Below are 12470 nucleotides of genomic sequence, written 5' to 3' on the forward strand. Positions count from 1 at the left end.
ACCCTTCATCTGATCCATAACTCCAGACCCAATAGACCACACTATAAATACCCCAACTAAGGAAGTTGATAGAACACTCAATCCACCTAAATTTTTTAGATATAGAGCTTGTCACCACTCCGCGTAATCTTGTTCTAACACCAATAACAATCTTAAAACTCTTAAACAATCCTACATCATTAAAGATTGTCTCTTATTATACTTTAGCAAATACAATTTGTGCTTAATCTTAAATCTCAGTTTTATTTCTGCTCATGTTGAATTTTTCAATATGTAACAAAACCATGGATCCCTATCCAAGAAAATGTGTAGGATATTGCGTAAAGTCAGACCACTATCCCGTAATCGTCTATTTGCCGCATTCGATATTTTTTGGTCGTTGAATTAAGATCAAACAATTAAAATTTTAAATTAAATATTTTATTTAATATAAATTAGAAATATTATTAAAATTTAACTGTTTAATTTTGATCTAACGAAGGAAAAATTTTTTAAATACATAAATACGTTAAAAATTGACTGTAATAAATTTAATTTCCGTAAACTAACTCTCTTTAAAATAGAAGTTTCTTCCCATCTTTGTCATATTGCATTAGATATTATTTTTTTTCAGATTGTAAATACACTCGTGTCAACCTCCATATTTTACAACAAAATATATATGTTTTTAATTCTTATCTAAAATATTACCTTTTTTTCCATTGAAATGAAATGAATATATTTTAAGTGTTGATTTTATATATATATATATATATATATATATATATATATATATATATATATATATATATATATATATATGTTATCTTATCTCGGATACAAACTTTTTTTATGGTTACTATCGTTTTGTCTCCAAACTGTGAAAAAAAAAAGTGGTTATGAATTGGAACATACGAATCAAATTAAGGTTTCTTTAATGGAGAAAATGATGAATTGAAGAAGATGAAGATTAGAGAATAGAGAGTAAAATGAGAGAGATGAGAGAGAGAGAGAGAGAGAGAGAGAGAGAGAGAGAGAGAGAGAGAGAGAGAGAGAGAGAGAGAGAGAGAGAGAGAGAGAGAGAGAGAGAGAGAGAGAGAGAGAGAGAGAGAGAGAGAGAGAGAGAGAGAGAGAGAGAGAGAGAGAGAGAGAGAGAGAGAGAGAGATAGAGAGAGTAAGTAGATTGAGGGTGAGATGATAAATTGGCATTAACAACAAATAGGAGTAGTGAGCTCCTTATATAGTAACACATTACAAAATGATTGGAATAAATTAAAACACCCAAAACAGAAACAGAAAAACAGTTAAGCTTCAGTGTAAACCGGTTACGGCAAACAGCGTAACCGGTTACGCAACTTCAACACCTCCAGTAACTCTGTTTCACGGGTTCGTAACCGGTTACGACAACCACTGTAACCGGTTACGCCAACTGAAGTGGTAAAAACATCAGTTTCAACACACCACCTCACTTCAGTTGGTCCAAATCAAGCATGCTCAGTTTCATTCTCAGCTTATTGAACACTTCATTTGTCACCCCCCTTGGTCAACAAGTCAGCCACTTGATCTTCGCTTCGACAATATTTCAATCGTAACTTTCCATCGCTCACTAACTCCCTCAAATAATGAAACCGCATCTCTATATGCTTGCTCCTTCCGTGTGCAATTGGATTCTTCGCAAGATTAATCGCATAAACATTATCAACAAGGAGAGTAATAGCCTCACCCTCACTACTATTAAGCTCCATCAATAGATTCATAAGCCACATGGCTTGGCAAGCACACAGCGATGCCGTAATATACTCGGCCTCACAAGATGAGAGTGCTACCACCGGTTCCTTTTTCGAACACCAAGAGATTGGAGTTCTACCTAGCATAAAGATGTATCCAGCCGTTGACTTTCTATCATCCTTATCACCACACCAATTGGAATCGGTGAAACCAAGTAAATCACACTTTCGGCCCGTATCCGATGTCGGAAAGAGAATTCCACAACCAAGAGTCCCTTTAATGTATCTAAGGATCCTCTTGACAGTTGCAATATGAGATACCTTTGGTCTCTCCATGAAGCTACTCGCAATACCGACACTAAATGCCAAGTCCGGTCGCGTATTGCACAAATACCGCAATGATCCAATCAATCTTCGATATTGAGTTGGATCAACATCTTGCTCATCCTCACTCTTGGACAGCTGTAGTCTTGCCTCACATGGTGTAATGGCAACATTACAATGCTCCATTTCACACCTCTTCAAGATCTCAAGTGCATACCTCCTTTGGTGCATGAGCAGTCCCATTTTTGACTTTTGGAACTCTATGCCAAGGAAGTATTTCATGATACCAAGGTCCGCCATCTCAAACTCACTCATGAGTTCCTTCTTAAACCTTGAAATACTCTCCTTAGAGCTTCCGGTAATCAAGAGATCGTCCACATATAGGCAAAGAATTATCACACCATCCTTAGCATTCGATCTCACATATACGCCATGTTCGGACACACACCGCTTGAAGTTAATGTCGACAAGAAAACCATCTATGCGTTTGTTCCAAGCTCTTGGAGCTTGTTTCAAACCATACAAGGCTTTATTCAACTTGTAGTATCTCATCTCTTGATTCTTCACTACAAAACCGGGGGGCTGTCCAACATAAACCTCTTCATCAAGTGGAACGTTCAAAAACGCAGATTTGACATCCATTTGATAAACGTTCCAATTGTTGTTGTTTGCAATACCAACAACCAACCGGATGGTCTCAAGCCTAGCTACAGGAGCAAACACCTCCTCAAAGTCTATTCCTTCACGTTGCAAAAATCCTTTTGCTACCAATCGAGCCTTATACTTGATTATCTCGCCCTTCGGATTTGCTTTCACTTTATAGACCCAACGTACACTAATCGGCTTTTTACCATGAGGTAGATCAACTAACTCCCAAGTACCATTCTTCTCGATTGATTCCAGCTCCTCTTTCATTGCACAAATCCATTTTGGATCCCTTAGAGCCTCCTCCGTATTCACCGGTTCGGATTCGGCCATAAGCGCAAAATGCACGAAATCACCTTCATTATTAACTTCATTATCTTGGAATCTCTCGCATTCTTGGAGTCTAGAGGGCAACACCATTTGCCTTGTTGATCTTCTACGATTTTCTTCAGTTTGAACATCATTCGGGGGCTGCGGAACTGTTTCGGGACTGACTGGATCATCAAAAAACATAGCAGTTGGGATTCTGTTCTGCTCGTAACCGGTTACACCTATTTGAACTGGCTGGCCGTAACCAGTTACGCTGTTCTCTGCAGAATTCATGCTCTGTTTTTCCTGTCTGTAACCTGTTACGCCAGTTTGTACTAGCTGGCCATAACCGGTTACGCTGTGACTGCTGCTGTTATTTTCTTCAAAAATAACATCTCGACTAATCAGAATCTTCCGATTTCTCGCATCGAACAGTTTGTAACCGCCTGTAGAGTGATATCCAACGAATATCATTTCCTCTCCTTTGTCGTCCAACTTCTTTCTTAGTTGACCCGACACATGTCTATAAGCCACCGAACCGAATATTCGCAAATGACTTAGATTTGGTTTGAATCCACACCAAGCCTCTTCCGGTGTAAGCTTCTCGAGCTTCTTTGTAGGACAACGATTCAACAAGTAAGTGGCTGTAGAGACCGCTTCTCCCCATAGTTCCTTCGGTAGATTTTTACCGCTTAACATGCTTCGAACCATGTTCATAATCGAGCGATTTTTCCTCTCGGCAATACCATTTTGCTGCGGCGTATAGGGTGGTACAACCTCACGCACTATACCCTCATCATCACAATACTTCCCAAACGCAACCGAGGTATACTCACCTCCACCATCCGTTTTGAGAGTTTTCAACTTGTGACCGGATTGCCTCTCCGCCATGGACTTGAACTTCTTGACTACATCAAACACCTCATCCTTTCTCTTGATGATGTAGGTCCACAACTTTCTACTAAAATCATCAATGAACGTGACAAAATATTGATTGCCACCGAATGTGTCCACTTGCATAGGTCCACAAACATCCGAATACACCACCTCAAGGTGTGCTTTGGTCATATGACCCGCATCCTTGCTAAATCTTCCTTTGTGTTGCTTTCTTTTCACACATTCTTCACACAACTCAGCTGGAACGTTAATGTGTGGCAGCCCGGTAACCATACCTTCTTGTTGCAACGCTTTGAGATCACGAAAATTCAAGTGACCGAAATGATAATTCCATAGCCACTCCTCTCTACTTGCAGCTGTAGCTAAACACCTATGCTCCAATACTTTCAGCTCAACTTTGAAAGTCCTATTGGTAGCCATAGGAGCCTTTAGGATCAACACACCACTAGCATCAACAACCCGCAAGATCTTATCTTCCAAACGTATGTTATAACCCTTTTCGAGCAATTGACCAATACTCAAAAGATTACATTTAATACCTGGAATATATAGCACATCCTTGATCATAAAATGTCCACCATCCTTTTTCTCGATCAACACATCACCGACACCTTCAGCCATGAGAGTGGAATCGTCCGCAAACTTCACTTTATTTTTCGCCACTTGATTGATTTGCACAAACCAATCTCTTCTTCCCGTCATATGCGTTGAACATCCGGAGTCTAAGTACCATTCCTCGTTGCCTTGAGTTCCATCTCGAACCGAAATCATCACATTTTGTTCCGAACTCAAAACTGTCGCATTTTCTGCACTGCTGCAGCTGCTGTCCCGTGACTTGCAGCTGCTGTCCAGCACCTCTGTCATGCCGTCACACTCATCGGTAATCATCATTAATAGTGTGGCTTCATCATCCACCTCTTTCCTCGCAACCTTGGCTTCATCCCCTTTAGATTCAAGTTGTTTAGCACCACACTTTGCTTGAAAATGCCCAAGTTTCTTACATTTCCAGCATTGTATTTTGCTCATGTCTCTTGGTTTTCCACCTCTCGCGTTGCTCCGATCACCATAACTGTTTGAGTTGCTGCTCTCACCCTTTTGTCCCTTCGAATGTTTAGATTCACCATCGCCTTGCTTCTCTTTCAAAGGCCATTTCCCTTTCGAACCTTTACTCCTTTCATTGAAACGAGCTTGCAAAGCTATCTCCGCCTTTGCCTTATCGCTTCCTCTCTCGTCCATTCTTTGTTCATGTGCTTCTAAGGAACTTTGAAGCTCATCCTTGCTCAACGACGTAAGGTCCTTCGACTCTTCAATAGCAACTACAATGTTGTCGAATCTTGACGTTAACGAACGTAAAATTTTTGACACAACATTCTGCTCTAAGATGGTTTCCCCACACGACTTGATTTGATTCACTAAGCGCGTAATGCGCGTCACATAATCGTTGATCGTTTCCTTCTCTTCCATTTGCGTTAACTCGAATTGCCTCTTGTGAGTTTGTAACCTCACAACCTTCGCCTTCGCAGCCCCAGCATATGCTTTCTCAAGAATTAACCAAGCTTGCTTCGCGGACTCGCAATCACCGACCTTTTCGAAATTATCACCATCGACGCAAGAGTGTATCAAGAAGAGAGCTTTGTAATCTTTCTTCTTCTCTTCCCTGAAAGTGGCTTGATGTGCAGTTGTAGGTTCAGCCCCAAGTGGTGTGACACCATTGTTGACGATATCAAGAACTTCTTGGTATCCAAACAAGACCTTCATTTGTTTAGACCACTTATCGTAATTCTTCGAATCAAGAATCGGTAAATTGGAAGGAATTCGATCATTGGAACTCATTGTTGCAGCGGAATCGGATCAGAACCAGTGCTCTTGATGCCAAATGTTGGAACATACGAATCAAATTAAGGTTTCTTTAATGGAGAAAATGATGAATTGAAGAAGATAAAGATTAGAGAATAGAGAGTAAAATAAGAGAGAGAGAGAGAGAGAGAGAGAGAGAGAGAGAGAGAGAGAGAGAGAGAGAGAGAGAGAGAGAGAGAGAGAGAGAGAGAGAGAGAGAGAGAGAGAGAGAGAGAGAGAGAGAGAGAGAGAGAGAGAGAGAGAGAGAGAGAGAGAGAGAGAGAGAGAGGGTGAGATGATAAATTGGCATTAACAACAAATAGGAGTAGTGAGCTCCTTATATAGTACACATTACAAAATGATTGGAATGAATTAAAACACCCAAAACAGAAACAGAAAAACAGTTAAGCTTCAGTGTAACCGGTGGCAAACAGCGTAACCGGTTACGCAACTTCAACACCTCCAGTAATTCTGTTTCACGGGTTCGTAATCGGTTACGACAACCACTATAACCGATTACGCCAATTGAAGTGGTAAAAACAGCAATTTCAACAATGAACAATTATACCACAATTATTATTGAATTATGTATGAAATGGCACATGGCCAACCAGCTAGCTGGTGGCGGCAATGTTTCTCGTAAACAAATTTCCATTATTGTTCAACATTTCCTTACCAAACTTTAAAATTCATTTGAAGTTTCCAATTTCAAATTTTTCCTTCTTCCACGTGGACCATGAAGGCTACTATTCGTATTTTATATAATATTTTCAATCAACTTAGTACTATACTTTAAATAAAATGTCAATTTCTATTAATTGTTATTTATTTTATTTTGATTAATATTTTATTTTTATTTTTATTTTGTCATCTATGATATCAGTCCAAAACAGGGTGCTTCTTCCTGCACAGGTTGTCCACACACAGATGTAATTAACTCTTCCACCTTCCATCAAATTAAATTAAAATCACTTTTCAAATAAAGATATGGAATCTCGTTAAACTAATATACATAAAATACACAACATAAAAAAATTTAAAAGGAAAAAAATTTCTTGCGTCATACGCAACGCTACTGAACCAACATGGGCGGACAAATATCCGTTGTTTTACTTAAGTTAAGTTTTAATTGATGGGCAATTCCCCATAGCTAAAAATAATAAATTAAAAAATATATAATTATTAAAAAGAAAATTTTAAGAAATTAAAATAATAAATTAAAAAAATTATATTAAAATGACACGGCGTTGACACATAAGCAAAAATAACGCCACCTTATTAAAAAATACCTCCAAATTTGAAGGGGGACCAAAATTGAAAAAAAAACTTAAAAAGAGACCAAAATAGTGGTTTTTAAAGTGGAGATCAAAATCAAGAAAATAGCTAAATAAGAGGACAAAGTTGCAATTAAGTCATTTATTTATTTAAAAATTAAATATTAATTGTTCTAAAATATATGTTTGGGCCTAAACTCCAACTTCTTTATAAGTGCAACCCAATTTCTAACAATACAACAAATCAAGTATAAAAGTATATTATAAACACTAGTTTTTGGACTTAAAAATGGTGAATTCTTATCTACCCAACTCAAAAATTTGGGTAAGGTTACCTCCTATGTAAAATGCTTTGAAAACAACAAACAATTATAATATTTAATAAATAATTAAATGTGTTAAGATTAGATGGCATCATGTGATTGGTGGAAGGTACACTATCCAACTTTTTATGATGGGTAGAGAAGTTGTCCCCCTTAAAAATTCAACGTGGGACTTAAAAGAAATGGGAAGAGTTCAAAACTTGAATGCTTTGCGGAAATGTTCGTCTTTCCCCATTCTTTGCAAGTGAATCCTCACACCTACAAACTCTCCATAATCAAGCACTCCATTCCAAGTCATACCCTCTTTAGAAATGCCAAGTGCTTAGCTTTCTTGTTTGGTGGATTGACAATTATAACCGGGTTATCCTCTTCAGTGGCATCAGCTTCTTCATTATATTGATTGTGCATTTTTAGTATCCCCTCTTGGTACTCCTTTTCGAGCTGTGCAGGAGTTAACATTTTTGTACCCGTGCTAATTTCAACAGAAACAACTGTTAATTGTAAATAAGAGATAAGTGGAGTACTTTTGAGTATTTAATTAGTAGAAAAAACCAGTTTTGCATGAGAATTTGAGTATTTAATAAGCAGAAAAAACCAGTCATAAGATTTTAACTTGAAATATTATGATGAGAATTTAGAAGCAGAGAATTTAGATTTCCCGTGGTTTCGTACTTCATAGGAGTATACATGTATACACAAATATGAAAAAGCACGAGCACTTGTATTTTCTTGGAAGGATTAATGGAACACACATGATGCATCTTTATATGTGCACCGTATAATATGTAATTGTAGCCAATATGATTTTTTAAGAAAGTAAATTATCACAACAATGTTCAACAGAAAAAAGGTCACTGTAGCGAAGGGTACACAATTTATTTACAAATATTTTGAACTATTGCAAGCCTAACCTTTGACTGGGTTGGCTTAAAACCAGCATCAGTTTCTGCAAATTAGAAAGTCGGACTTAGATGAGCAACCAAAGAATCATAAAGAAACCAGTAGCCATAATGGAGAGCTTGTAGGTGTGAGGATTCACTTGCAAAGAATGGAGAACGACGAACATTTCCGCAAAGCATTTAAGTTTTGAACTCTTCCTGTCTCTTTAAGTCCTACATTGAATTTTTAAGTCCAAAAATTAGTGTTTATATGTAATGTAATATTTACTTTCTAAATAAATAAATATGTATAAAATAAAATAACTAAAAATATTTAATTATTAGAAAGAAATTTTTAATAAAATAAACTAATGAATAAAAAAAATTATATTAAAATGACATGGCATTGATACATAAGCAAAAATAACGCACCAGCTCATTAAAAAAATACCCCCAGATTTGAATGGGGAACCAAAATTGAAAAGAAAACTTAAAAAATGATAGTGATTTTTAAAGTGGGCGATCAAAATCAAGAAAATTGCTAAATAAGAGGACCAAAATTGCAATTAAGCCTAAATAAATAAAGGGAAAAGTATAAAATAAAATAACTAAAAATATTTAATTATTAAAAAGTAAATTTTAAAAAATTAAAATAATAAATTAAAAAAATTATCTTAAAATGACATGGCATTGACACATAAGAAAAATAACGCCACCTCATTAAAAAATATCCCCAGATTTGAAGGGGACCAAAATTGAACAAAAAACTTTAAAAAGAGACTAAAATAGTAGTTTTTAAAGTGGGGGATCAAAATCAAGAAAATGACTAGATAGAGGGACCAAAGTTGCAATTAAACCAAAAAAATAATTGTTAAATATTCTAAAAAAACAAAACTGTATAGATGTACGGTGTAAGTGTAATCCCTGGTGTACAAATATCATTTCCCTAAAAAAAAAAATACAACCCACATTATTTACCACCTTTAATATATGAGCAAGAGGCTTGCTATTCTAACCCCAAGAATCATACACCATATATTTACACCGAAAATACAACATGGATATATGTTTGTCTATGTCAAAATATTAAAAAAAATAATTATTATACATTCTAAAGAGTATTGAGATGTAAGTGTTACATTTAGTGTAAAAATATAATTTCTCTGTGAGAGCGATGCTAGATATATATTCCAAATCTTACATCAGAATTTTACACAGTAGGATATTATATGAGGTTGTATACAATTATGTGCATGCACTCATTTCAAGATGCCATTAAAATATTTTTAAAAAATTAAAACACCTTATAAAATATGGGCAAATTCTTTGGTACTTTATGTACATTATCACCACCACCATTCAATCTAAAGTAATCACAAACCAAAACAAACAAACAAAAAAAACACACCAAACTATCATATATCATATACATTTTGTACAAGTTAAGAATCAATATATCGATTTAGGCACTCTAGCTTCTCCAGAACAATTGAACCATGAACTACTGGCGCTTCTGATATTTTGGTGGCAAGAAGGCGGCGATGTTATACATGGCTGTTGGTATATGTCCACCACAATGATCAATCATTTCTTGCTTAAGCCTGCTAATATCCTCTTCAGTCCTTGCCCTTGTCGCCGGTTCTTGTTTTTCCAATTGAGTTCCTAGTAATGCTATCTGCTTCAAAAGGCTTTTCACCTGTTGCTCATATTTTAACATGTATTAAATCAGCAAAAAGCAATATTCGTCGAATTTAAATGACATGCATGATAGACAGATGGTTTTACACTGTCGTCCAATAAAAAATTATGTATTAATAACACACAAAAAGTTTACCTTTCGGTGAGGCCATCTTGCTAATCCTGCTTTACGACATGTTTTCTTGAGAACTGTTGGACACAAATCCACAGTTTTCGCTGCTTCCTCAATAGGTAGATGAAAATAATCGCATAAATCATTCAATGTCAATTTTCCCGCTTTTTCCCTCTGTTAAATACAATACAATAGGATATAAATATATATATCAAAATCAAATTAATAACTTATTGTTCAAGAAAACAAAGAGAAACATATAATTGTTACCTGTTCTGAGAGGTTCTTTTTATCAGTAATAGGATTTCCATTCTCACTCACTTGCTGTTGTTCTTGCTCTTGCTCCACCATTTCATCTAACAAAATAACATTAACAATTCAAACTCAACTAAGCATAAAAAAATAATAACATATAAAAAAGAAACAAAATAAGACAAACCTGAATTATTTTGATTATTATCAACAGGACCCTCCATGTTAAAATCTTCAATCCAATCCAATCCAGTGCAAAGAGTTTCATAATATGCAGACATGGGATCTTGAAGAATAAAGTATCCTTCTAAAATATGCTCCATGCAGTATTGCGCCAGATAATTCTTTATTTCATCAAGGCTTTTTCTGCTTAAACTGTTAAAAGAAAAATTTGATTATTTAAATTTGTCATAACATAATAACATGCAAATAATAAATAGTGAATTTAGGCTTAGAACATACTCAATCATTTGACTAATTGGTAGGTCTCCATTAACAGGTGTCTGATGATGAATTGCATGGGTAATCAAACCCAACCTTCCATGAATCTCAAGCTTTTCGAATTGACTACCTATTCACCATGCAAAAAATATAATCGAATCAAATCGAATCATACATACATACATAAATTTATTAGGGTCTTGTTGTATACGATTAAAGACTAACTAACCATTTGCATGGATGATTTCTCTGAGAACTTGACAACAACTGCAAAAATATGGAATTGGTGTGGGTGGCCATTGATCAAGTGTCATTGCATCGGTTTGGTTCATCGAAACCGGAATCTGATTCAAAGGTTGAGTTTGTTGATCCTCATGCATTGGATGAGATGACATTGCATTGTAATCAAATGAATCATTCTGTGACATTTCGAAATCATTAGTACCATGTTCCTGTTGAAGTATACCATTATGGTTGGAAAAATGATGATTAAAGTTAGTATCATGTGACTGTTGAAATACTCCATGATGATTTTGGTGGGGTGCATTGTTGTCAGTAATGGATAAATCTGCTAGTGTGGGGTTAGTTATATCGAAGAAACTCGGATCAATGGAAGTTTCATAAGGGTCATTGAATTGATACTCCATGTTTGAGTTTATTATTGTTTATGGAATGTTGTAATGGCAGTGGCGGCGGTAGAAGAAGAAAGTGCCGCCACTGAGAACTGAGAAGAGTACTCTGAGAGAGAATTTGTTGAATGATGGAGAAACAGAAAACGAAAAAAACTGTGAGAACATTTGTCTGGATGTGATGGGAATTATATATGCTGGTGTTTGGCAGTTAATTACCGTTGGAAATCTATGAAGACGTTTCGGTTGGGGTTTTGAAAAAACGTGACTTTTCAAATTCAATTCTGAAATTTCCATGCCAAGGCTTTTCGTAAAAATAAAACGAGGCGTTATGGGAATGAGTAAAAGGTTGCCACGTAGTGGAATAATGGGAAACGGTGGTGGAAAAAAGACCGCCGTGTCTCTATGGCAGGTCGGTTGCTTCGGGTGGCTGCGAAGGAGAAAAGCATAAGGCAGCCACCTCCGTGGCTAGCTCTGGGAAGATCTGAACAGTGGTGAGGGATTCATAAGGGTGTATGAGTGAATAATTTGGTAAATGATATTTGGAGGAGAGTAAATATTATTGAGTTTGTTACTTGTAGATGTGAATTGTGAAAAATAAGTGAACATGGATTATGTTGGGTAAAGAATTCAAAAATAAACAGAACTCAACTTGACTTTTAAAAACCAATTAAAAGAAACAATATAATTACATTTAGTGTGAATATGGAGATACATTTCTGCATTTTATTTGAGATGATTTCGAAAATGTATTTTCGAATCAATTTATCTCAAAATGAATGTATCTCGATTAGAAATACATAAGTGCATCGCATATATGGTGAATTCTAAAGTACATTTTTGGACCAATTTTTAGGGGGAAATCAAACGAGACTCACTTTAGGATGTGTTTTAATGTGAGAATGGTGTGTCTAAAAATGCATTTCTAAAATAGAAAAATGCTAGCAACACTCTCTTTTCAACACTCTCTCTAACACCCACTTTTTTATTGCTCGAAACATGCACACATTTAGAGCATCTCCAATGGGAGAACTTATTTTTGGTTACTTGAGCTATTTTTTGTGGGACCAATTGCCACATTGGATTTAAGCAACATCTAGGCAATTTAAACAACTCCAATGGTAATTTGAATAAGCAATCTATATG

The 12470-nt window shown here is 35.9% G+C and overlaps 1 protein-coding gene across 1 annotated transcript; it reads right to left on the bottom strand.

The window, feature by feature from the left end:
• Positions 1–9507: 9507 nt before the first annotated feature.
• On the bottom strand, positions 9508–11467 carry LOC131655152 (uncharacterized). Its single transcript, XM_058925055.1, has 6 exons — positions 10925–11467; positions 10717–10825; positions 10442–10629; positions 10273–10358; positions 10027–10176; positions 9508–9888 (listed from the first exon to the last, which is right to left on the bottom strand). The coding sequence occupies exons 1-6, from the start codon at positions 11340–11342 to the stop codon at positions 9694–9696; spliced, it is 1146 nt and encodes a 381-aa protein (XP_058781038.1). The 5' UTR covers positions 11343–11467; the 3' UTR covers positions 9508–9693.
• Positions 11468–12470: the final 1003 nt, after the last annotated feature.

Source organism: Vicia villosa, linkage group LG3 (assembly GCF_029867415.1).
Source record: "Vicia villosa cultivar HV-30 ecotype Madison, WI linkage group LG3, Vvil1.0, whole genome shotgun sequence".
NCBI classification, from domain to species: Eukaryota; Viridiplantae; Streptophyta; class Magnoliopsida; order Fabales; family Fabaceae; genus Vicia; species Vicia villosa.

Bases quoted from the DNA above. Each gene is read 5' to 3' on its own strand.
- LOC131655152 (XM_058925055.1), bottom strand. From the start codon at position 11,342: ATGGAGTATCAATTCAATGACCCTTATGAAACTTCCATTGATCCGAGT. The intron at 10,826-10,924 runs GTTAGTTAGTCT...CATGGTGAATAG, and splicing joins AGAAATCATCCATGCAAATG to GTAGTCAATTCGAAAAGCTT. The intron at 9,889-10,026 runs GTAAACTTTTTG...TATGAGCAACAG, and splicing joins CAAGATGGCCTCACCGAAAG to GTGAAAAGCCTTTTGAAGCA.